The sequence below is a fragment of the Salvelinus alpinus genome, chromosome 13 (assembly GCF_045679555.1).
Source record: "Salvelinus alpinus chromosome 13, SLU_Salpinus.1, whole genome shotgun sequence".
NCBI classification, from domain to species: domain Eukaryota; kingdom Metazoa; phylum Chordata; class Actinopteri; order Salmoniformes; family Salmonidae; genus Salvelinus; species Salvelinus alpinus.
In genome coordinates, this window is record NC_092098.1 from 37509894 (window position 1) to 37537443 (window position 27550).

The window sequence follows — 27550 nt, forward strand, 5'->3', positions numbered from 1 at the left end:
AAAATGGTTAGGGAAGGGTTAGGGTTAGGGTTTAGGGTATGAACCTTCCAAAGATCCCAGTTAGCACTAACCATTACTCCACATCCCTTGTCTGTGTCTTTGATGCAGACATTCTTAATAAAACACATTGTTAATGTGTTCAGTAGTAATTATGAACATGTTCATTCTCGTCTCCTCTCTCTGTTCTTTCTCTCTCGCTCCCCTCTCTTTTCCATCTCTCCCTCAATTTCTCTCTTCCATCGCTCTCTCTCATTTCCTAATCTGTCTTTCTCACCCCCCCTTCCTCTCTCTCCCTCTCTCTGTCCTAGTTTGTTTCTCAGGGTCACCTCAGAAGGACATGGCGAGGTCTGAGCTGCAGAGAGCTTTGACTGGTACTGTGGACGTGGAGGGAGCTGTAGGACGGCCTTTGCTGGGCTGTGTAGCTAGAAGCTGAAAGACGTCTTCACATGGTAAGCACAACAAGACAAACAACGTACAGACAAACAGAGAACACCGGTATAAGTACCCAGGGGATAATGGGGAAAATGGGTGACACCTGGAGGGGGTGGAGACAAGCACAAGGATAGGTGAAACAGATCAGGGCGTGACACCTTTGGGATAAATTGAAACGCCGACTGCGTGCCAGGCCTAATCGCCTAACATCAGTGCCAAACCTCACTAATGCTCGTGGCTGAATGGAAGCAAGTCCCTGCAGCAATGTTCCAACATCTAGTGGAAAGCCTTCGACGAGCAGTTGTCTTCATACTTTTGGTAATGTAATGTATGTCATTTTGTTGGATGAAATTAAATATACGTCCATCAGAGGCCATCGCTTGTGTATCTTTCCTACATTGGTATTTAGGTGTACATTTGCTGAAAATGGGTTGTCAACAAAATATGCCTTTGCAGAAGTGTTTTAAATAGCCTATTGATGATAATAAAGTTAGTTATTCTCTTGTATTTCTGGTTACCTCATCATGGCTCTTATTTTCTATGTGGATGTTGTGTCGTCATTATTGTGCTATATCCCTCAGTGACTGTCAGTTTGTCAATGTAATGTCCCATATTCAGACGAACAGATAGCATTGAAAGGGCAATGCTGCAAAGTGCAAACCAATTGCTGCATTATGGCTACACACATTATTTAATTAACATCTTGATTCTTAGTCTTGGTTATTATGGTTGTCAAACAACCATGCACAACCAATATTTCCAGTGTACGGAGACAGTTATCCTAGAGACCAAATCAGAATTAATGATAGGCTATAATTAAAGAGAGAACCTGCATCATGTTAGACAAGTTGCCAGGTCTGTCTTGAGACAATACAAGAAACAGATCGATGGCCTAGCCCTATAAGACGATGCACTGTAAAACGTTGGACGTACAGAAATAACAGATCGCGGAGCCTGTAAATCACACGACTAGATAATATTGATAGCTCATTAGAACACATAATTTAAAAGCTTAAGGTGTGTGCTCGCTCATCCAATACGTATATAGGCTTAATAGCCCATATGATTTTATTATAGTGTCACAAATATAGAGTTTTTTGTATGGTTGACAGTCGAAATGGCCAGACTTAACCTGACCCTGAACAGACTGCGATTCCTGCGCCCTAGACTATTTTGTAGCCAGACGCACCGCATTTACCAAGTAGGCTAGCTGGCCTAAGCGACACAAAACAAACATGACAATCTGATAAAATGATATAATTTAGGTGGACATCTCTTTGAGTCTGATGAGTCTGTGACCCGTTTTGTTTTTACGAAGGTGTCTGTCTGAAGCGCGAGGCTTGGGCTGGGCTGACGCTCTTTACTCCACCTCGCGGCGGCAATAACCCTGCATTGCGATGCTGTTCTGCTGTTCCGTCTCCTCATCCACTCAGTGACGCTGTCATCATGGAGGAAGAACAGTTACCTGCTACATAGTGAAGACGACAACCACACAAACGCGAGGCCACCACCAGCGGCAATCTATTGCGTCTTTATAAGGCTCCTCTCATTTCTTATTTCCTGTGAGTGCAATTTATTGATATATTTGTAAATATGTGCATGTCCATTTTGAGACGCACGATTGATTTCATTGTGTTATTCGAGAGCTCGGATTATGCATGGTGTGATTTGGGTGCCAATTATTAGCTTCGAGAAATAGGCTAAGGCTGCACCAAACCACACAACTGTGTGATGTATTTACCTTATAATGAGATTAAGAATGTTAATTTCATCATATTGCAGGTAGCCTAACCCGAAGAACTGGTAGGCTAGGCTATATCAATACTTGCTCACAGCAATGTAGCATATAGCCTATAATCCGACAGCACAGTAGCACCATGGAAACTGCCGACCAAATAAAACGCGCCATTCACCAGACATTAACACGTTTTAGGGCTATCTTTGTTTCTGTGTGCTTGTATCAATAATGTAAAATTATGTTTTTCCCTTCCACCGGTTTCTTTTTTTTGTTGCAGGAATACATTTCTAAAGAAAATATAAGGAACTCGGCAAAACCATAAAAATGAAGCATTTTTTGAGGTAGGCAAATATATGCTCTTTCTGCAAGGGATACTTTGCTATAGCCCTGGCCTAATAAATATGTTTTTTTTAATGAATGGTCAGAACTTCTTGTAATGAGACCTTGCCTATACTGTCAACTCACATAGGCGAAGCCTAAAATGTTGAATGTTTTCTTTTCACTCATGTGGAGTGACATTTTGTCTATATAGCCTTAAATGGTAAACGAAGTCCTCCCAGTGACCTTAAATGCCTGTTGTTATTCCATGGTCAAATGCGAATGAATAAGAAGCTAGTTATCAAGAAGCTTGACAACCCGAATTTAATTTACACCATATTGTTTAGATAGGCCCGATTTTATGTGACAAACTGTGCCCTTGTGTGTGTGGTGCTGAAAGGACAGCTCCGCCAATCGGTCAGGTGTAGGAGAATATAGATATTTAGGAGAATAGAGAACAGAGGGTTTTTGCAGGCAACCAGGCCTTTATTCTCGCGCCTTTGCGCTTTTACGATCTTTTCAGTGACGACGCTCGGTTAGGGTGGTTATTGTGCGTAGTGTAGGCCTACCAATCACTTAATTACCATGTGAGTGTTTGCAAGCACAAGTGCTCTCCGCCTGTTCCCGTGTCCCATGGCAGTGCTTGGTGCTGCTCCATCGGCTAATGGAGTTGGCTAATGTTTGAATGCGCCCACCCTGCGTGTGCTTGGCCTACTTAGCATGCCAGTCTCGTTCTCAGGCAGTGGGGAGAGAAAATGGTCCCCCGGGATGTGTGGTCTGTGATCAATACACTCAGTGGACATGTGTTAGTAGTCTACATGGCTGCTGTGTATCCTTTCATACTATCATCTGCTTCATATTAGTAGGCAGGGCAAACCCGTGTTGGTGATTTCTGGTATATCATCAACATAAATCAATCACAGCACGTTTTTGGACCCATTCCGCAGATTTTACATGATTAAGTACAATACAATTGGAGATTCATTATATTGCTTAAACTTAAGTTGAAAATGATGCTGTTGCTGCTTCCTGTTGACAAGACATTTTCATAAATAGGGTGAATTCAGAAAGAGTGGGACATCATATAAACTGGGACAGCTTAATCCTGACTTGTCTATTTCTTGGTCTGACAAGAGAAGATCAAAACTATTGTTACTAAGTCCTTGCAGAGAAACCACACCCTGCAAAGCACACAGTACAGATTAGTGATGTAGCTTTTTTTCTGTGTTGATGTTAAGGTTATACAACTGTCATAAATAATGCACTGTGCCAAATTGTAATGTAAATGTGAATACTATTTACTCGTGCATCAAAATACATAAAAAAGTTGCCAATATTATGTTTACATTTTGTGATTCTGTCATTTTTTTAGTTGCCCTGCTTTACTAACCATAGCTAGCTAAACTAGGACAACATGGAGTAGCTAAAGTGGGACAGACTTATGGGGGAAAGAGATCCAGTTTACCTTAAATGTAGACTGCAAAGTAGGCCTACCTGGCCGAATGATATGATGATCTGTAGCAATCGGGTGCACATTTGTTGAGCATATTCTGCCATCGCATGTGCAGTACAGAAACCTGACAGAAACACTGCTAGCCTAACACAAATGTACTGTGACTAATGTTGCTCTTCAACACCTGACACCAATATACAGTCCCTTCGGAAAGTATTCCGACCCCTTGACTTTTACTCATTTTGTGAGGTTACAGGCTTATTCTAAAATTGATTAAATCAATTTTCCCCTGAATCATTCTGAAAACAATACCCCATAATGACAAAGCAAAAACAGATTTAGACATTTTTGCTAATTTCTTAAAAATTAAAAACTGAAATATGACATTTACATAAGTATTCAGACTCTTTACTCAGTACTTTGTTGAAGCACCTTTGGCAGCGATTACAGCCTCGAGTCTTCTTTGGTATGACGCTACAAGCTTGGCACACCTGTTTTTGGGGAGTTTCCCATTCTTCTCTGCAGATCCTCTCAAGCTCTGTCAGGTCGGAGGGGAGCGTTGCTACACAGCTATTTTCAGGTATCTCCAGAGATGTTCGATCAGGTTCAAGTCTGGGCTCCGGCTGGACCACTCAAGGACATTCAGAGACTTGTGCCGAAGCCACTCCTGCGTTGTCTTGGCTGTGTGCTTAGGGTCGTTGTCCTGTTGGAAGGTGAACCTTCGCCCCAGTCTGAGGTATGAGCACTCTGGAGCAGGTTTACATCAAGGCTCTCTCTGTACTCCGTTCATCTTTCCCTTGATCCTGACCGGTCTCCCAGTCCCTGCTGCTGAAAAACATCCCCACAGCATGATTGCTTCACCGTAGGGATGGAGCCAGATTTCCTTCAGACGCAACGTTTGGAATTCAGGCCAAAGAGTTCAATCTTGGTTTCATCAGACCAGAGAATCTTGTTTCTCATGGTCAGAGTCTTTAGGTGTCTTTTGGCAAACTCCAAGCGGCCTGTCATGTGCCTTTAACTGAGGAGTGGCTTCTTTCTGGCCACTCTACCATAAAAGCCTGATTGGTTGTGTTCTGCTGAGATGGTTGTTTTTCTGGAAGGTTCTCCCATCTCCACAAAGGAACTCTGGAGCTCTGTCAGAGTGACCATCTGGTTCTTGGTCACCTCCCTGACCGAGGCCCTTCTTGGTCCACTGATTGCTCAGTTTGGTGGACTCTTGGTGGGTCCAAACTTCTTCCATTTAAGAATGCTGAAGGCCACTGTGTTCTTGGGGCTTTCAATGCTGCAGACATTTTTTGGTACCCTTCCCCAGATCTGTGCCTCGACACAATCCTGTCTCAGCTCTCTACAGAAAATTCCTTCGACCTCATGGCTTGGTTTTTGCTCTGACATGCACTGTCAACTGTGGGACCTTATATAGACAGGTGTGAGTTTTTCCAAATCATGTCCAATCAATTGAATTTACTACTGGTGGACTCCAATCAAGTTGTAGAAACATCTCATGGATGGCCATTGGAAACAGGATGCACCTGAGTTCAATTTCGAGTCTCATAGCGAAGGGTCTGAATACCTATGGAAATGTATTTATTTTTATTTCACCCCATAATGACAAAAAAGATTTGTAGATTGCTAAGGATTTTCTTAATTTAATAAATTTTACAGTTTGGCTGTAACGTAACAAAATGTGGAGAGAGTCAAGGGGTTTGAATACTTTCCGAAGGCACAGTAGTGGTTTAGGGGGTACCCTGACTGGGACGCAAACCCTGGTCCCTGTGACTGTAATATGAGCCATGATGAGGGTTGCAGGTAGCCTGGCAGTTAAGAGCATTGGGCCAGTAACCAAAAGTTTGCTGATTCAAATCCCTGAGCTGTCTAGGTGAAAAATCTGTTGATGTGCCTTTGAGTAAAAGTGTCTGCTAAGTGAGTAAAATGTGAGATGAAATTATACTATTCCAACCAAGTGTGTTAACCCTTTTGGCACGATGCATAGGGTGTTTAAATTTCACGCCAGTGACCTTGTTTCACTTCCTTATCCTGCGGGGCTGAGTAGTCGAAGCACAGGGACGTGCCTTTAAATATGGAGGGGGCAATGTAGCAAACCTCGCTATATGAGCCACATTACAAATCTCTGCAAGTGGGTTAACCCTATTAACACCATGTCTAGAGTTTGTCTTTCACGCCATGCCTTGCCTCACCGTTCGCTACAATACCAAAAGGCAAAAATCTCTTGGTGAGGTCGTTAGGTGTTGTACAAAGGTTGTTTAGTATTATTACAAAGTATACAACTTTGATTTGATTTAGTGATTTTGCTGTTATACAGTTAATTCAATTTGTATGGCCTTAGGGATAATACAATTACCCTACCTAGACTAGCCTACAACACCACAATGCAATTAATATTAGCATTATTGTTTTCAATTGAGTACCGTTCTACAATAGGCTGAAAACTGCAGTGAAAATGTCATTTGAATAACGGCATAAAAGCCCTGTTATTTGAATGTTTCTTTCCATGAATTCCATTTGGTTCAGTTGTGGGTCTACTTTCTACATATTATACATTCTAGAAAGGCAAAGTACAGGACTGTCAAATGTTTTTTCTGATACGGATGCTCTGTCTGTTGCCAATCATCATTCTCCCAAGTCGTCCTATATATTGTAGCCACAAAGGCCTATGCTCCCAGCAGACCCTGGTATTCAAAAAAGCTTAACGCACGTTCTGCCTCCTTTTCGATCCAAGCGGCTATTCCTTGACCTAGATCCTAATGCTTCAATTATAGCCTAAATATTTGTCATTTAACTTTTAAATTGTATTACCTTATTTTTGTAGCATAAAAACAACCATTCACAATTTTTTAATCTGATTAGGATACTTCAAAATTCTCCTGTAGGCTACCTGCGCACGTTCATCCACTCCACTGTAATATAAGTGCTGCAAACTAACTGCACACCTGCCAATCGATGATTGCAAACAGACTGTTTCAAAACAACAAAAAGTTTAATGGCATTCTGAGATTCCAAGCTTTAGATACTTAGAAGGGAGGGATGTATTTTCTATTTGTCGAGATTGACAAAGTCTTATTTGATTGGTGTTGAAAATGCAAACCATGATGAAACGCTCAAAGTTGATAATCAGAATATGCAGTTATGCATTTCTTATCAAACTTTAATTGTTACATGCGCCGAATACAACAAGTGTAGACCTTACCGTGAAATGCTTACTTACAAGCCCTTAACCAACAGTGCAGTTCAAGAGGAGTTAAGAAAATATTTACTAAATAAACTAAAGTAAAAATTATAAAAAGGTAACAATAAAATAACAATAATGAGGCTATATACAGGGGGTACTGGTACTGAGTCAGTGTGCGGGGGTACAGGTTAGTTGAGGTAATTTGTACATGTAGGTAGGTGTAGAGTGACTATACATAGATAATAAACAGCGAGTAGCAGCAGTGTGCAAAACAAATGGGGCGGGGGGGGGGGGGTCAATGTAAATAGTCCGGTGGCCATTTGATTAATTGTTCAGCAATCTTATGGCTTGGGGGTAGAAGCTGTTAAGGAGCTTTTTGGTCCTAGACTTGACGCTCCGGTACCGCTTGCCATGCGGTAGCAGAGAAAACAGTCTATGACTTGGGTGACTGGAGTCTCTGACAATTTGATGGGCCTTCCTCTGACACGCCTATTATATAGGTCCAGAGGGCCGTACGCACTGCCCTCTGTAGCGCCTTACGGTCAGATGCCAAGCAGTTGCCATACCAGGCAGTGATGCAACCGGTCAGAATGCTCTCGATGGTGCAGCTGTAGATCTTTTTGAGGATCTGGGGACCCATGCCAAATATTTTCAGTCTCCTGAGGAGAAATAGGTTTTGTAGTGCACTCTTCACGACTGTTTTGGTGTGTTTGGACCATGATAGTTTGTATCTCATCATTGTCGGTGATCAGGCCTACCACTGTTGTGTCATCAGCAAACTTAATGATGGTGTTGGAGTCGTGTTTGGCCACGCAGTTGTGGGTGAACAGGAAGTACAGGAGGGGACTAAGTACACACCCCTGAGGGGCCCCAGTGTTGAGGATCATCGTGGCAGACGTGTTGTTGCCTACCCTTACCACCTGGGGGCGGTCAGTCAGGAAGTCCAGGATCCAGTTTCAAAGGGAGGTGTTTAGTCCCAGGGTCCTTAGCTGAGTAATGAGCTTCGTGGGCACTTCGTGGGCAATTCGTGGACACATTCTTACATGGGTGTTCCTTTTGTCCAGGTGGGAAAGAACAGTGTGGAGTGCGATTGAGATTGCGTCATCTGTGGATCTGTTGGGGCGGTATGCGAATTTGAGTGGGTCTAGGGTGTCCGGGAGGATGCTGTTGATGTGAGCCATGACCAGCCTTTCAAAGCCCTGCATGGCTACCAACGTGAGTGCTACAGGGTGGTACTTATTTAGGCAGGTTACCTTAGGTTCCTTGGGCACAGGGACTATGGTGGTCTCCTTGAAACATGTAGATATTACAGACTTGGTCAGGGAGAGGTTGAAAATGTCAGTGAAGACAGTTGCCGGTTGGTCCGCGCATGCTTTGAGTACATTTCCTGGTAATCCGTCTGGCCTCGCGGCTTTGTGAATTTGACCCGTTTAAAGGTCTTGCTCACATCGGCTACCGAGAGCGTTAAAACACAGTCATCCAGAACAGCTGGTGCTCTCGTGCATGCTTCAGTGTTGCTTGCCTCGAAGCGAGCATAAAAGGCATTTAGCTTGTCTGGTAGGCTCGCGTCACTGGGCAGCTCGCGTCTGGGTTTCCCTTAGAATTTTTTTCCCTCTGGTTGCACATGTGACATGCTGGTAAAAATGTGGTAAAACTGATTTAAGTTGCCTGCATTAAAGTCCCCGGCCACTAGAAGCACCACTTGTTTGCTTATGGCCTTATAGAGTTGGTTGAGTGCGGTCTTAGTGCCAGCATCGGTCTGTGGTGGTAAATAGATGGCTACGAATAATATAGATGAGAACTTTCTTGGTAGATAGTGTGGTCTACAGCTTATCATAAGGTACTCAACCTTATTGGTTGTGTGTGGTGCATTCTCACAGAAAGAAACCTGTTGGTGGAAAATCGTTGCATACATTTTATAATTATAAATGTTGAAAATCTGATTTCCCCCTACCTGATCATTGTCTTCAGCCGGCTCTGACCGTGGTGTAATGAGACAGGCAAGGAGAGTGAGCTCATCCGTGGTGGTCGGTAACCTTCTGGCCCAAACTGATCCTAATTTAAATGAATTACAGTGGGGCATAGGATATCAACAGTGAGAACGTTTAGCAGCTATTTACATTTGACTGTCAAATCTGTGTATTGGTGTTTAGCCAACAACTTTTATGGAGAGACCACCCCGAATCTTTGGTGCCATTCCATTAACCCATTTCATTAAGACATTGATATGTTTTAAGCAGTCAATCTTGTCATTGTGATGACTATAAACGTTTATACTAACATTACCAATCTAAGGTAAAAAGGATGTGTAATTCCACTCAATTTTATGGGGTAGAAATGCAAGCTTGTGTAAGGTAATAGCACAAACTGTCCACATTAGGGCAATATCCAATAATTTCATATGGAAAAATAATTCAACATATCAATTTAAGATGATAGTATATGTTGCCCACTCACATTGCAACAATATCTATTTCTCACTAATTTAACCATTTAGACAGTTAAAAATGCTCTCAAACACAATTTAACCAGTTAGACAGTTAAAACATGCTCTCAAACACAATTTAACCAGGCGCTCTAGACTAGAGCCTCCATGGTGTCAGTGCAGAAGCCTGAATGTTTGACGTCCCTAATATTAGGTTATTATCACATTTCGAACACATTTCAAAGCACTAGTGGTGTTCACCTGTGTTGGCACTTGCTAAACATTTAACAGAACAAGGCTATGTCAATAACAACATTTTGACAAAAATGCAGATAGAGCCTTATAGCTTCCAAGCTCTCCGACTTGGCAAATACTCAGTTGAGTATGGGCCATGAACCACAGTTCTCACTCCAACTCATCACCTTCAAACAGGTTCCCCTAGATAGATTAGATAGATAGATGCACTTAATATATCTGAGTACAGTTACTTAAAGTGATTTTGTAGTCATGACTTAAACCAACAGAGCACATGTGTCAATCTCATTCCACGTAGGGCCGAGTATCTGTGAGTTTTTTGCTCCTCCCTTGTACTTGATTGCTGAATTAAGGTAACTAATTAGTAAGGAACTCCCCTCACCTGGTTGTCTAGGTTTTAATTAAAAGGAAATAACAAAAACCAAGAGACAGTGCCCTCCATGGAATGAGTTTGACAGCCCTGCTCTATAGGGTCACAGTGACTATCTCAGAGGTGTCAAACTCATTCCATGGAGGGCCTAGTGTCTGCAGGTTTTTGTTTTTTCCTTTCAATTAATACTCAAGTACATGGGAGGAGCGAAAACCCGCAGACACTAGGCCCTCCGTGGAATGAGTTTGACACGTGCTGTAGGGGGTCCAGATTTGAGTTGTATCAGCTTGAACATTTTGAGTAATGGCTCCGCTAAGCCACGCCTCCAAAATCATTCCCAGTATACTTTGCCTTTTCGAGTGAAATGTACAGTTACCCCCCATGACTGTATTTCAATCCGGTGGCCTTCACCAAGTGAGTTCCTAGGTGAAGATTGTCATTATAATTAAACTCTTTATGACAATCACAGGACGTTGGTGGCACCTTAATTGGGGAGAATGGGCTCGTGGTAATAACTGGAGCGGAATCAGTGGAATGGTATCAAATACGCATGGTATCTAGGTCATTTATTCGCACCGTTCTGGCCATTATTATGAGCCATCCTCCGCTCAGCAGCCTCCTGTGCTGACAATACATTACGTATCTCATTAGGCCTTATTTTGAGGAAGCTTTACCGTAATACAATGGTCTGAAACTGATGGTTTCAGTTTCAGTACTGTTGCAAAATTCCAGTAACTTCCCCAAAATTCACAGATTAAAAAACTATCCTGGTTGGAAGATTTCCAGGAATCGTCCAACCCAGATTTCTAGAAAACCTGGGAAATTTACCAGGATTTGCAACCCTACCTGTAAATCACATTATGCCAGCTTGCAAAGTGATGTGTAATTCCTAATGGAATCCAGTCAGAGTTAGGCTATCCAACAGTTGGAATTGTTATTTACCCACAACCTGCATTCATAAGGACTGCCAGGGTTTTGATACTACATGAGCCATTTTAAATGGAACAACCATTTCAGTACCGGTGCAAAAAAATCTAACTAAATGTTTGGATTAGTTTAGGAAAATGTATGTTATTTATCTTTGTGTAGCATAAGATTAATTAATCACTCACTCATTGTACATGCAAAAACACATATTACAAACATTTCCCAAAAATGGACCTGCAGTAGAGCATGCTGGGTAGAAAGTTAATGGGTTGAAACATAATTTGTTTTTCTTGATGTGACTTCTCATTTAGTTTTCAGTCAGTTCCACATACACATTTTAAGTAAAAATGACTTTTCATTGACTTTGAGTTCAACTTACTATAAGTATTTGAGTTAAAAAGGCTAATTGACATAATTTGAGTCAATTGGATGTGTACCTGTGGATATATTTCAAGGCCTATCTTAAAACTTAGTGCCTCTTTGCTTGACATCATGGGAAAATCAAAAGAAATCAGCCAATACCTCAGAAAAAAATGGTAGACCTCCACAAGTCTGGTTCATCCTTGGGAGAAATTTCCAAATGCCTTAAGGTACCACATTCATCTGTACAAACAATAGTATGCAAGTATAAACACCATGGGACCACGCAGCCATCATACCGCCCAGGAAGGAGACGCGCTCTGTCTCGTAGAGATGAACGTACTTTGGTGCGAAAAGTGCAAATCAATCCCAGAACAACAGCAAAAGACCTTGTGAAGATGCTGGAGGAAACAGGTACAAAAGTATCTATATCCACAGTAAAATGAGTCCTATAAAGGCCGCTCAGCAAGGAAGAAGCCACTGCTCCAAAACCGCCCTAAAAAAGCCAGACTTCGGTTTGCAACTGGACATTGTGACAAAGATCGTACATTTTGGAGAAATGTCCTATGGTCTGATGAAACAAAAATAGAACTGTTTGGCCATAATGGCCATTGTTATGTTTAGAGGAAAAAGGGGGAGGCTTGCAAGCCAAAGAACACCATCCCAACCGTGAAGGACAGGGGTTGGCAGCATCATGTTGTGGGGGTGCTTTTCTGCAGGAGGGACTGGTGCACTTCACAAAATAGATGGCATTATGAGAAAGGAACATTATGTGGATATATTGAAGCAACATCTGAAGACATCAGTCAGGAAGTTAAAGCTTGGTCGCAAATGGGTCTTCCAAATGGACAATGACCCCAAGCATACTTCCAAAGTTGTGGCAAAATGGCTTAAGGACAACAAAGTCAAGGTATTGGAGTAGCCGTCACAATGCTCTGACCTCAATCCCATAGAAAATTTGTGGGCAGAACTGAAAAAGCGTGTGCGAGCAAGAAGGCCTACAAACCTGACTCAGTTACACCAGCTCTGTCAGGAGGAATGGGCCAAAATTCACCCAACTTATTGTGAGAAGCTTGTGGAAGGCTACCTGAAACGTTTGACCCAAGTTAAACAATTTAAAGGCAATGCTACCAAATACTAATTGAGTGTATGTAAACTTCTGACCCACTGGGAATGTGATGAAAGAAATAAAAGCTGAAATAAATAATTCTCTCTCCTATTATGCTGACATTTCCCATTCTTCAAATAAAGTGGTGATCCTAACTGACCTAAGACAGGGAATTATTACTAGGATTAAATGTCAGGAATTGTGAAACTGAGTTTAAATGTATTTGGCTAAGGTGTATGTAAACTTCCGACTTGAACTGTAGATGTTCCCTACAACACAAATTCACATTTTCACCCCCCCCCCACCCCCACCCCCACACACACTGTGCTAGTACAGCCTACATTAGGAGGCTGCTGTGTGCCCGACCCACATCATGCTTCTCCCTCTGTCCCAGTTGGGCATCTGGAACTACACTCTCTTATCAGGATGGGGGCGGTGGCTCCCCTCAGACCTAAATATGGAGCCTGGGAGAGGGGGAGGAGAGAGAAGAGAAGAGAGAATAATGTCATTTGATGTGTACATTGAACAACAACACAAATGAAGAGCTGTGGCAGGCTGTGCAATTCAAGTATAAAAAAATTGTGCAGCTGAGCAGGTATTCTCTTCCCTGAGCATAAACACTTAACAATGGTGCCCATTATAAGCATACACTGTACAAGGTACAGAACATTATGGCTACTGTAGCACATCACTGTACTTCTGTCCTAGATTAAATCAGTGTGTCTTAGTCAAACCGAGGATGAGTAACTTTGACTGTGACCTGAAGACTTGAATTAGTTCCCCAAGCTAATTCCTAGACTTTAGCTCAGTCTGCTAACACAGTCTTGATGGGGTACGCAGAAGACCTGGGTCGGTCACAAAATGAATGTAGAGAGGTTGTCTCATTCTGTGTCCAATACCCCTGTCGTGGTCCTTTTGATAGGAGAGAATATACTCTCTCTCTCTCTCTCTCTCTCTCTCTCTCTCCCCCCTCCTGTAGGGTGGTGACACAGTTCTTTGTGTTCCTGTACTGTAAATGTCTGTGGCGAGGCCTGAAGTTTGTGATCAGGAAGGTCACAGGGAGGTGCGAACTGCAACGGATCTGCCACAACAACAAGCCAGGGGCCCGAAGGACCCTTAAGATCGGTAGGCCTACTTATTGTCTTAGAATAATTGTTTAATTCGTCAACATGTAATTTCATCTGTTATCAATTCTGATTCTGTGTGAGAGATATGTCGGCTATGATAATGATAAAAGTGGTGGGTGGGAACTGGGAATTTGAAATACTTTAGGTTTGTTAGCATTTATTTTTTAACTTGTTTTTCCCATTCAGAGTCTTCCCTCAGGTACTCAAAGAATGAGGTGAGTGGTGTACATTTGATGGGTAATATGGTATTTTTTATAACTTATACACATTTTTACACAACTGTGATGATGCTTTGTGCTTTCCTCCTCCTCCTCCTGCCCGCTATTCCTCCTCCTCCTCTTCCTGCCCCCTATTCCTCCTCTTTCTCCTCATCCTCCTCCTCTTCCTGCCCCCTATTCCTCCTCCTCCTCCTGCCCCCTATTCCTCCTCCGCCTCTTCCTGCCCCCTATTCTTCCTCATCCTCCTCCTGCCCCCTATTCCTCCTTTTCTTCATGCCCCCTATTCCTCCACCTCCTGCCCCCTATTCCTCCTCCTTCTCTTCATGCCCCCTATTCCTCCACCTCCTGCCCCCTATTCCTCCTCCTTCTCTTCATGCCCCCTTTTCCTCCTCCTGCTCCCTATTCTTCCTTCTCCTGCCTCCTATTCTTCTTCCTCCTCCTACTCCTCTTTCTCCTCATCTTTCTCTTCCCTCTCCAGCTGTGCCAGTCTGCCCTCAGTGCTCACCCAGACCGAGTGGAGAAGACCATCGATGACATCATGACCCTGAAGAAGGTCAACCCTGACACTAACCCACAGTAAGATCATGTTCAGCACTGAATCTGTTGATCACTGCATCATTTGCATAGGCAGATTTAATCACTATAATGAAGTACTGAGAGCCACCAAGCGGTCTTTTAAGGTTCATAACGTGCCCGACCTAACTAGAATACAATTGATATATACTCTAGTCAGACTACTGATCAGGATTGAAACACCTACAGTGGCCCAGGATCCAGTCCAAGGCACGTATAGCACTGGTTACTATACAGCTGACAATCCCTTTTTAAAGGTATTTTCCACAAAGTTCTTCAGAGATTGCATTTTTGGTAAACCTTGCAAGTCGGCTCAAACGCAAATGACCTTTTAAGAGACCGTTATAGTGCCCTGCGCTACAATGGACCTAGGATTGAATCCTGGCTCTAGTACTTACAAAAGGAGCCTCCAAAAAGAGCATGCTCTCACAGACCTCAAGGCTCATCCAGGCTAAGCCATAAGAGAAGCACTGGGTTGAGTTCATTAGGGTACACCATAGCTTATTGTTTGAGCATTTTGTATAGGAAAAGACTAGACCAGCCTCTCTCCACTCCCCCTTTCATTCTCTTCCGTTTGGTGTCTATTGAACACAAACCTATAGTAGTACGTCACCTCCAGGCTAACCTATAGGCTGACCCTTGCATGGCTGTGTTTCTCCCCAGGCTAGGCATCTCCCTCCAGGCCAGTCTGTTCCAGATCGTCGGCTACCGTAGCCTGGTGGCGGAGGTGGAGAAGCTACGCAGGGAGCCGTACGACTGTGAGAACCCCGACCATGAGGAGATGTTGATGAAGGTAAGATGTAATGTTATTATAATGCATTATGAAGTGCTACAATAAATACCACTATTTAATGTATGTGTTGATATACTGACTTGTGCTGCTGACATCTGTGCTTACTGGAATTTATATAAAGTAGCTAGACAGGTAGAATTTCTGTGCTTTCTATAGTTTGGGAGCTAGAGTGGGGTAGTTACTTTGTGTGGGTTAGATACAGTATATAATTTGATCCCCTGCTCAGAATGTAAGGTGACTGAATTGCTGATATAAATTGTTATTTGCTATGTTTGAAAGGGCCAGGTTTTGAATATCAGGGCCCATATTCATAAACTGTTTCAGAGTAGGATTGCTGATCCAGGATCAGTTTGGCCTTTAAATCATAATGAATAACAATATATTGACAGGGAGTGGACCTGTTCCTAGCACTGCTACTCTGAGACACTTTATGAATACGGGATCTGGCTGTATTTACTGATAGCAGTAAGTAGTCTCTCCCAGATGAATGTCTGTGTTTGTTCTGTTGTAGCTGTGGAAGACACTGCGTCCTGATTCGACACTCACCGGGCGGATCTCCAAGCAGTGGTGTGAGATCGGTTTCCAAGGCAATGACCCCAAGACTGATTTCAGGGGCATGGGTCTACTGGGCCTACACAATCTTCTGTGAGTGTCTCTGTGTGTGTGACAGTGTCGTGTGATGGTGTCATGTGTGTGTGTGTAATATGAGTCACTGTACTGTACAAATGTTTTCCTCTGCAGACAAGGACCAGACAGTAGTACAGTACTGATTATACATCCAGTAACAATGTCAAGGGACATAGAGACAATCCTGTACAATCCTAATTTATGTTTCCCCTGTGTTTTAACTTCCTCTACCATAGATATTTTGCTGAGCATGACAAGGCCACCGCTCTCCAGGTGCTTCATGACTCCCTGCAGCCCAAACACAGGTGGTTCCCTCCCCTTTACCCCTCCTTCACCCGCCCCCTGACCTATAGCGTAGAGATTGGCTCTTGATTTATATCAACCCCTTACAACATGCTATGAAGAATGACCTGTCTAGGGTCGAACCAATGACTGCTAGATATTTTGGATGATTTGTACCTATCATGCTTATTTGTCAGCTCACCATCTTATCCCGCGTTCCAGGCTGACTACATTGCAGAAGCCTTCCAGATCCAGAACACCTGGATAGGTGTTGAACATATTATCTAGCCACATCATATGATATAGCAATCAGATGCCCGACTGTGCTGTCGATGAAGTGGCACTTAACCATTGGTTGATGCAATGCAACGTCTGCAATGTAGTTGGCCTGGAACGCGACCTGTATGATTAAGTTAAGCGCTGGAGTCACACGAACTCTCAACATAAGAGTCCCACTATTGAAACCCCTTTGGAGGAAATCTTATAAAACGGGAAATCACTATCAGTAGTCTTGAATTCTATTTCCCTTCAGACCTCTCTGATGTTTTGAGTTTCTCGTGGGTCATGTTCATTAAGCACCTAACAAACAAAAAAAAGGACTGAACAGGGAGGAACTACCTGAACTCCTACCAGGAATATGACTTTCCCGAAACGGATCCAGTGTTTTGCCTTCCACCCAATACAATGGATCTGATCCCAGCCGGCGACCCTGTGCGACGCCGTAAAAGGGGCAAACGAGGCGGTCTCCTGGCCAGGCTTCGGAGACGGGCACATCGCGCTCCACTCCCTAGCATACTACTCGCCAATGTCCAGTCTCTTGACAATAAGGTTGATGAAATCCGAGCACGGGTAGCATTCCAGAGAGACATCAGGGATTGCAACGTGCTCTGCTTCACGGAAACATGGCTAACTCAAGAGACGCTAACGGAGTCGGTGCAGCCAGCTGGTTTCTTCATGCATCGCGCCGACAGAAACAAACATCTTTCTGGTAAGAAGAGGGGCGGGGGGGTATGCCTTATGATTAACGAGACGTGGTGTGATCATCATAACAACACACAGGAACTCAAGTCATTCTGTTCACCTGATCTAGAACTCCTCACAATAAAATGTCGACCGCATTATCTACCAAGGGAATTCTCTTCAATCATAATCACAGCCGTATATATTCCCCCCCAAGCAGACACATCGATGGCCCTGAACGAACTTTATCTGACTCTTTGTAAACTGGAAACCACACACCCTGAGGCTGCATTCATCGTAGCTGGGGATTTTAACAAGGCTAATCTAAAAACAAAACTCCCTAAATTCTATCAGCATATCGATTGTGCTACCAGGGCTGGAAAAACCCTAGATCATTGTTATACTAATTTCCGCGACGCATATAAGGCCCTCCCCCGCCCCCCTTTCGGAAAAGCTGACCACGACTCCATTTTGTTGATTCCAGCCTACAAACAGAAACTAAAACAACAAGCTCCCGCGCTCAGGTCTGTTCAACGCTGGTCCGACCAATCTGATTCCACGCTTCAAGACTGCTTCGATCACGCGGATTGGAATATGTTCCGCATTGCGTCCAACAACAATATTGACGAATATGCTGATTCGGTGAGCGAGTTCATTAGGAAGTGCATTGACGATGTCGTACCCACAGCAACGATTAAAACATTCCCAAACCAGAAACCGTGGATTGACGGCAGCATTCGCGTGAAACTGAAAGCGCGAACCACTGCTTTTAACCAGGGCAAGGTGACCGGAAGCATGACCGAATACAAACAGTGTAGCTATTCTCTCCGCAAGGCAATCAAACAGGCTAAGTCCCAGTACAGAGACAAAATCGAGTCGCAATTCAACAGCTCAGACACAAGAGGTATGTGGCAGGGTCTACAGTCAATCACGGATTACAAAAAGAAAACCAGCCCCGTCGCGGACCAGGATGTCTTGCTCCCAGACAGGCTAAACAACTTTTTTGCCCGCTTTGAGGACAATACAGTGCCACTGACACGGCCCCCTACCAAAACCTGCGGGCTCTCCTTCACTGCAGCCGAGGTGAGTAAAACATTTAAACGTGTTAACCCTCGCAAGGCTGCAGGCCCAGACGGCATTCCCAGCCGCGTCCTCAGAGCATGCGCAGACCAGCTGGCTGGTGTGTTTACGGACATATTCAATCAATCCTTATCCCAGTCTGCTGTTCCCACATGCTTCAAGAGGGCCACCATTGTTCCTGTTCCCAAGAAAGCTAAGGTAACTGAGCTAAACGACTACCGCCCCGTAGCACTCACTTCCGTCATCATGAAGTGCTTTGAGAGACTAGTCAAGGACCATATCACCTCCACCCTACCGGACACCCTAGACCCACTCCAATTTGCTTACCGACCCAATAGGTCCACAGACGACGCAATCGCAACCACACTGCACACTGCCCTAACCCATCTGGACAAGAGGAATACCCATGTGAGAATGCTGTTCATCGATTACAGCTCAGCATTTAACACCATAGTACCCTCCAAACTCGTCATCAAGCTCGAGACCCTGGGTCTCGACCCCGCCCTGTGCAACTGGGTCCTGGACTTCCTGACGGGCCGCCCCCAGGTGGTGAGGGTAGGTAACAACATCTCCACCCCGCTGATCCTCAACACTGGGGCCCCACAAGGGTGCGTTCTGAGCCCTCTCCTGTACTCCCTGTTCACCCACGACTGCGTGGCCATGCACGCCTCCAACTCAATCATCAAGTTTGCGGATGACACTACAGTGGTAGGCTTGATTACCAACAACGACGAGACGGCCTACAGGGAGGAGGTGAGGGCCCTCGGAGTGTGGTGTCAGGAAAATAACCTCACACTCAACGTCAACAAAACAAAGGAGATGATTGTGGACTTCAGGAAACAGCAGAGGGAGCACCCCCCTATCCACATCGACGGGTCAGTAGTGGAGAAGGTGGAAAGTTTTAAGTTCCTCGGTGTACACATCACGGACAAACTGAATTGGTCCACCCACACAGACAGCGTCGTGAAGAAGGCGCAGCAGCGCCTCTTCAACCTCAGGAGGCTGAAGAAATTCGGCTTGTCACCAAAAGCACTCACAAACTTCTACAGATGCACAATCGAGAGCATCCTGTCGGGCTGTATCACCGCCTGGTACGGCAACTGCTCCGCCCACAACCGTAAGGCTCTCCAGAGGGTAGTGAGGTCTGCAGAACGCATCACCGGGGGCAAACTACCTGCCCTCCAGGACACCTACACCACCCGATGTCACAGGAAGGCCATAAAGATCATCAAGGACAACAACCACCCAAGCCACTGCCTGTTCACCCCGCTATCATCCAGAAGGCGAGGTCAGTACAGGTGCATCAAAGCAGGGACCGAGAGACTGAAAAACAGCTTCTATCTCAAGGCCATCAGACTGTTAAACAGCCACCACTAACATTTAGCGGCCGCTGCCAACATACTGACTCAACTCCAGCCACTTTAAAAATGGGAATTGATGGAAATTATGTAAAAATGTACCACTAGCCACTTTAAACAATGCCACTTAATATAATGTTTACATACCCTACATTACCCATCTCATATGTATATACTGTACTCTATATCATCTACTGCATCTTGCCATCTTTATGTAATACATGTACCACTAGCCACTTTAAACTATGCCACTTTATGTTTACATACCCTACAGTACTCATCTCATATGTATATACCGTACTCTATACCATCTACTGCATCTTGCCTATGCCGTTCTGTACCACCACTCATTCATATATCTTTATGTACATATTCTTTATCCCTTTACACTTGTGTGTGTATAAGGTAGTAGTTGTGGAATTGTTAGGTTAGATTACTTGTTGGTTATTACTGCATTGTCGGAACTAGAAGCACAAGCATTTCGCTACACTCGCATTAACATCTGCTAACCATGTGTATGTGACTAATAAAATTTGATTTGATTTGATTTGATTTGAACTTGCCTAATAAGTGACTAGCGTTGAAATTCTTGCTTTCCGTTGTGTACAATTTAAGATAATTTTCCAGTGTGCCCTAATGAACCCAACACTAGTTCTTCTACACTGGTTAGGCTACACTGTGGCTGTGTCAGTCTATAGCTGCAATTTATAGTACGGACTTGGATGACTGCAGTTGTGACTAGCGTTTTAATTTCTGTCGTTTGGCACCTTTGCTTTGGTCTACATCTCACTGGGCACACTCACTTTCTTTCTTTCTCCACCTCCATTCTCTCCATCCCTGTCTCTCACGTGTGTAGGAGCATTCCCAAAGAGACAAGGTACTACTTCATCATTTCACATTCATACTGACCAATTGATTTGCTACTTTTTTGAATTATTTCTATATGTACTTGTTATAGTTACGCATTACATTCATTAATTGCGATGAGTTATAGAATCTAGATAGTAATGGATATTGTCATATGAAACTGCATCATGGCACTTTCTTTGCACTGCTCATCTTGTTTCATTAGCTGAGGTCTTTGACGTTTCTGAGGTACCTCTGAAGTAGACTGGTTGCAGTTCTGTTTGTGCTGTCTTGACAATGACCATAGGAGTTACTTCAGCAGTCAGAAAACACTGCAATGTCAGAGCTCTAGATGCACACTCACACTCACGCTTGTGTCCTCCACAGCAAAATGAGCAAAGCAGAATGGGAACAGAAGAACTTTGATAAAGCAATTGGGTGAGTCTCAAATCCCTAAAACACGCACGTACAGCGGAGATGGCACAGGAGAGAATATCAAGAAGAATCCTTTGATGTCCATGTGTCCTCATCATACCATAGGCTTGGCAGTGTCTTAAAGGATTATGGGAGATCTGGGCATGGGGTGGAGGGTTACTGTAGCTCTAGGGAGATTTGGACATGGGGTGGAGGGTTACTGTAGCTCTAGGGAGATCTGGGCATGGGGTGGAGGGTTACTGTAGCTCTAGGGAGATCTGGGCATGGGGTGGAGGGTTACTGTAGCTCTAGGGAGATCTGGGCATGGGGTGGAGGGTTACTGTAGCTCTAGGGAGATCTGGGCATGGGGTGGAGGGTTACTGTAGCTCTAGGGAGATCTGGGCATGGGGTGGAGGGTTACTGTAGCTCTAGGGAGATCTGGGCATGGGGTGGAGGGTTACTGTAGCTCTAGGGAGATCTGGGCATGGGGTGGAGGGTTACTGTAGCTCTAGGGAGATTTGGGCATGGGGTGGAGGGTTACTGTAGCTCTAGGGAGATCTGGGCATGGGGTGGAGGGTTACTGTAGCTCTAGGGAGATCTGGGCATGGGGTGGAGGGTTACTGTAGCTCTAGGGAGATCTGGGCATGGGGTGGAGGGTTACTGTAGCTCTAGGGAGATCTGGGCATGGGGTGGAGGGTTACTGTAGCTCTAGGGAGATCTGGGCATGGGGTGGAGGGTTACTGTAGCTCTAGGGAGATTTAGCTCCGGCAGAGGGGCTGTTTCAGCACTGGAAGTCCGGCTGTGACATATATATTCAGGCTGTGTGTGTGTGTGTTTTCAGAGGATGAATTGTGTGTGTGTGTGTTCTCAGAGGTGAAGTGTGTGTGTGTGTGTGTGCCAGGATTTGTTTAGATTCAGCTCTTGTACACACCTATTCCTTTAGTTCAATTGTCTCAGTCAAACCTTGGCAAAATCACTTCTCATACTTGCACTGCAATAGGCCAAGTCCACGTTGTGGATTTCAAATCTCAACAAGGCCATACATTATTTTCACCCAATCAAAACCTGTGAGATCATTAAGCTACATTACAAGCATAAGACTGTAAATATATTCCATTCTAGTCCATATCCACTAGTGCCTACTGCCTACTTAAGTCGTGTAGAAGGAACAACCGCAGGGGGCAGCACAGAGACTTGTGCACAGCTAAAAAGATTGCCTTTGTTCCAGCTTCAGATAAAATTAGATATGTTTATAACTGATTGTTCCAGATACTCCTTTGCCATCGTGGGCATCAACATCACGGATCTGGCCTACTCTCTGCTGGTGAGCGGAGCCCTGAAGACCCACCTGTACAACGTAGCCCCGGAGATGCCCAGCCTCAGCCACTTCCAGCAGACCTTCTGTGAGTGGGAACTACTGTGCCCATAATGGCACCCTATTCCATATGTATTGTACTACTAAATGGTACTCTATTCCATATGTATCGTACTACTAAATGGCAACATATTCCCTATATAGTGTAAGACATTTGCCAAGAGTCCAATAGGGTGCCATTTCAGATGCAGTCTTTGTGTTAAATCTGCTAGCACGTGTGACGATATATTGATATAACTTGAGAACCGAACGGCGCACTTATACACTTTCAGTCATGCTTCTCACTAATCTCAATCAGCATGCCTTCAACTTGTCAGACAGAAAATGCTGTGAGAATTCCTACAGTATCTTTCCCTGAAATATTGTTTTATCGTAATATCATAGTAGTATCTTTCCCTGAAATATGATAACCCAAAACAAATGTTTTTTTCAATTTTGGTACAGTTATTGTAGTACTGTATGAAAATGTTATACTGTTGTCCCACCCTTACCTGCTAACCTACAGGTTTTCCGTTTTCTTCTGGTCCTCCTCTGTGATCCCAGCCGCTTGTCCCAGATCTGTTTGTGCTGTATAGCCAACTATGACCATAGGAATTGGCAAGACAACACAAACAGTTCTAGGACCAGGCTACTGTGGTTCTGTCCGGCTAATGTTCCACCCTCTCCTCTCACAGGTTACCTAATGCAGGAGTTCCATCGGTTCTGGATCGAGGAGGACCCCTGTGACATCATGGAGTTCAACCGTGTGCGTTCCAAGTTCCACCGGCGGGTGCTGCGGCAGCTCAAGAACCCCGACATGGCGCTGTGCCCCCACTTCGCCGCCTCCGACCTCCACCTGGTCAACCTGTAAATACACTCCCCCTGACTTCTAACCCCTGGCCCTATACCTCTAACCTCCTCAACCCCACCCCCGTCCTCCCAGCTACATCACGTCACTGCCAACTGCTCACCCCGCCAGCGCTCACACACATGCTCACACACACCCACCCCTCCACACCCTGCCTCTAACCCCCACAGCGACTTCAGAACCACCAGCACCACTAGATGACCATGGCGATTGTAGGGGTGCATGATGAGGCTGCACCACATAGTCATTCACTGACTCATTGTTATTCCTTGCTTTAATGATTTGTGATTGTACAACAACCATCCATTGCTGGTTATGTATTGCTATTATTATGCATTTTTAAAGAAATAGTTTACCCAAATTACAAAATGAATATGTACTTTGGGTGACCTATCCCTTTAATTGAATCATCATGAAACAAGTGCTTTGTTTTCTCCAGTCCGTTATCCCCTTGAATACATCTCATTGTGATGAATGTTCGGCTGTGACACCAAAAATATTTGAGTACATTTAAGGAGACAGTGCTTCCTCTTTACCATTAGACAGGGCAATAACAGTAGTCCTAAACTGTGCTGTCAGACTGTCAGAAGTCACAAACTGAAAAGGCTTCATAAGCTTCCTATGCTTATGTAGGGAATTGTACAAGAGCTATGTACTTATTCTATAATTGGCTCTGTGTAGTGTAGTGTACTGCACTGTACTGTATAAGGAAGTCAAGAGTTACTGTCCAATCCTATGTTGCCTGCCGTATTTAAGTGGGGAAGCAGCAAGGCTTTGTGTTGCAATGTGCAGACAGACAATTCTGCAGACAGACAAATCGGTCGAGGAGGGGTATATGAAGGAAATGAAAGTAGGCTAATAAAAGAAGATTGCTATGATACATGAGCTGGAAAAAAGGGCATATGCACTATATAGGACTGGATTAATTTGCAGTCAAAATCAATCAAGAGATAGCAGACATTCATTCATCCAATTAAATCACTTGCAGCCATCATCTCAGCAAGGCAGTTTCTTTTCTGAATCATTTGTCCAATATTTATCAATTGTATTTAATCACATTTGAGGTCAAATGCATGACAAGAACACTTCACAAGAGCATAATTATCATTGCCAAAATGTAGACTAATGTGGACAATTCACATTCATCAGAATAGCAGTTTGAAGAAATGGTAATTTATTTTATGAATGTTATTCAGCTATGTCCATGATTGTTTGATTTGTAAATCTTTATTCAACTATGTCCACGATTGTTTTATTTGTAAATATTTTTTGATATATTGAATGTGACACATTAAATGTTCACTGAATTAGTACATCAATTATTTACATTCCCCTCGACGTACATATGACTTTGGGTGTTTTCATACTTGGTCCCTTTCAGACAATTTGTGAACTCAGTGCGGCTTGCTTAATTTTTTTATGCAGTGTGAACACTCCAACGGAACTCAGACCCCTCAAAAGAGCCCTCGAAGTGAACCAAACTGAAACCATCTCGAGGGGTGGTCTGAGTTCAGGTTCCCTTGAATTCCGTGGTCCTGTTCCCTTTTTTAGGGCAATGTGAGTACAAAGCTCCACAGATTCACTTGTCATTATTCCCATACGACACACTAAACTACAGCAACACCGTTTCTTCTGCCATAACCCCTCGCATTGGTACCACAAAAGAGAGAAGATGATCATGTGCTGGGACGTATTCATTCCACTGATTCTGTTGCAAACGTTTCTAAAACGGAAGCAGACGGAATGAAAACGGAGAGGAACCTACCTGAATTTGTCCAATACAAAAATGTGTTTTAGGTTGACTGTTTGGCTAATGATTACACCCCAGACTCACTGAAAATACGTGTGCTATTTTTGGATATTGATTAGTGATTGTCAAGGATGCACAGAAATTCCAAAATATGTGAGTTTTTAGTTCAGATTATTTGTTTGCAATATGTGATCTATAGGCTAAGCGAGCTTCATAAACTGTTTATTCAATTGTGCAGTATAAAACTACAATATGTAACTTTTTGGGCGACTTGACCAAATTCACATAGAAATGTGAGTTAAAGATGAATTCCCGTTGAAAGCAAGTCTACGAAGCTGTAGATCTGTTCTGAGTGCTGTTTCTATGCTACCCGTTCTGAAGTTCCGTTTTTGCATAGTTTACTTTCGGTTTTGTACACCAGCGATTTCTGCATGGTGCATCTTTAAATAGTGTGAAAAGACAACATATTTGGTGAAAATCACAACACGGAGTGCAAAATAAATTATATCTCTGAAAGGGCCAGTAGCCTACATTAGGTGTACAATTTTCAATTACAGCATTATTTAATCTGCAGATATTTGTCTGCTATTTATTCTGTTACCAATAGTAATTAAATGTTAATAGTATCCTCTGATTACAATTATATCTCATCTTTTAACTAAATGCAATTTATTAGCTATCAAAATGTAAGTAGGTATATCTAGCTGTCCGATAACACATGCTGATGGAATGGTTTGTCCTGCACTTTGTAAAAACCCAGAGTGAATTGAGTGAATGTTGGAAAAAGATATTGGTTCCTTTCTAAACATAGAAATGTGAATGCAAAGAGGACTTGAACCACAAAATGGGTGAAGTGAACTGGCAAAAGAGTTGAGTACTCATTCAAAGGCAAAGGCAGCATGAATACAAAGAAAATTGGGTTATTTAGCAAAAAAAAAAAACTTTAAAGAGGACTGAGATTAGTTTTTTTAAAGGACCATGTGAAAACACCCTTAGTTGTTACTGTAGGCTAATAATCTTGTTTGCAACAGTTCTGCCTGCGTTGTTGTTTTACTCACTATATGGCATAATCAATGAAAAGCGGGATCACAAGCGTTATTCCCCATAGAGCGAGCTGTGTCGAGTGACTGACTAAAGCTTACACCAATGCCTCCAAACTGAATTCACATTTTGCTGTGTTTCTTTTCTTACAGTGACTAATGTATATTACAGTGACTGGAATATTATTCCAGGTGTGCATGTTTTGTACTTTTCCATTCTACTTCTTTTGAACGAGGTAAAGACCACTCATTTCTAATGGTTATTAAAGGGACATTTTACATAATACATGAAAGTTTGTCAGATGTTTTCAGACCTCAACTACGTTGTGAGATGTAGTGAAATCAGACTACTTTTGAGGTCTGAAAACATCTGCCAAACTTTGATTTGAAAGTGTAATGCCCTTCTGAGATTTTTATGGTTCAGATAGTTCACTGCATGATATTATCAGCTAGGGCTTTCAGTGAACACCACAAACGTAATTACCATAGGCCTTCTTTAAAAAAAAATTGTCTTGTTGAAATGCCATGCTTGCACAGTTTCTTAATTTGGAATAGTATTTATGAACAGGTTTGTTACCTTTTAAGTGAATGTCAATGCTTGTGATCCATAGTTTTGCAGCAGTTTGCTTCAGTGCATGTCAACGTGTGGTTTGTCTTGTTGCGCCTTTGCTCTTTCTTTCGCTTGATGGTCGTCAACAGTGCACTTTTGGAAATAAATACGATTTCATGTCACTCAAATACACTATAGTGCAACACTTATTTATTTGTGTTATTTGAGTGTATTTGGGCTTAATGCTCAATAAAGATATAGATGTTAGATACAATCTGCTGTACATACTGCTTGAAGAAATGCTACTAAAGAGATCATCTTAAGCAATATGCATGATCAAACCCACGATGTCGCTGCTCCTCCGGCATCTTGTACTGCTTCTGTTTAAGCCTAGATCATGAGAAGATACATTCTAGACAATTAGGAACTTATTTGTGCTTCAATTCTTTGTGCTGTGTAACAGTTACTTTTTGAGACCACAATAAAATATCAATGTAATTAAAGGATCAATGTATTTGTGTTTCCTCTGTGTCCGTATAGTATCATAATTGTGTTTGTGTGTGTGTGTTTAGGGGTATTGTCAGTTAATCATTGACCAGGTCACCTTGTTATATCTATAATGGCCAGGTCAGATAAAGCCTCATCACCTCCTGTACTTTCCTTTTTCTTGTCCTTTCTCTTTATAATATGCAATTTGTGAAATGATTTATGATTGGTTATAAGACTTTTAACATAGGATTTTCCAACTAGCAACAGCTGCTGATTGGTCCAGGAAATAGCCTAGTGAAGTTTGAAAAAACAAAACTAGTTGAAAGGAATGGGGAAATGAAATTTACTGCAGCGGATTTAAGTATGTGGCTACAACTCAGTTATACATACAACCAGAGGCGATTTCAGCATGTAAATCTTGGTGGGGGGAAAAAATAATAATTACGTGGGATGCTTGCCAGCAAACCCACTACACCACACAACACTAAACAATACATTAATTGCACTATTTATTTTATTTTTTATTTAACCTTTATTTAACCAGGTAGGCAAATTGAGAACACGTTCTCATTTACAATTGCGACCTGGCTATAACGGTGACATATGGTGCCTACATAAAGCTGTCCTAACAGCAGTCCCAACATCTTA

General features: G+C 43.1%; 1 protein-coding gene across 1 annotated transcript; it reads left to right on the top strand.

Annotated features, from left to right (window-relative positions):
• The first annotated feature begins 1781 nt into the window (after nt 1–1781).
• On the top strand, nt 1782–26919 carry LOC139537623 (ELMO domain-containing protein 1-like). The gene is made up of 11 exons (XM_071339158.1): nt 1782–1994; nt 2448–2511; nt 13553–13698; nt 13887–13915; nt 14397–14494; nt 15155–15284; nt 15796–15929; nt 16148–16216; nt 20825–20875; nt 22121–22254; nt 22901–26919. Exons 2-11 carry the CDS (start codon nt 2495–2497, stop codon nt 23074–23076), a joined length of 984 nt encoding a protein of 327 aa, XP_071195259.1. The 5' UTR covers nt 1782–1994; nt 2448–2494; the 3' UTR covers nt 23077–26919.
• Nucleotides 26920–27550: the final 631 nt, after the last annotated feature.

Coding starts and splice junctions, on each gene's coding strand:
- LOC139537623 (XM_071339158.1), top strand. Junction 14,495..15,154: donor AACCCTGACACTAACCCACA/GTAAGATCATGT, acceptor GTTTCTCCCCAG/GCTAGGCATCTCCCTCCAGG. Junction 15,930..16,147: donor CTGGGCCTACACAATCTTCT/GTGAGTGTCTCT, acceptor CCTCTACCATAG/ATATTTTGCTGAGCATGACA.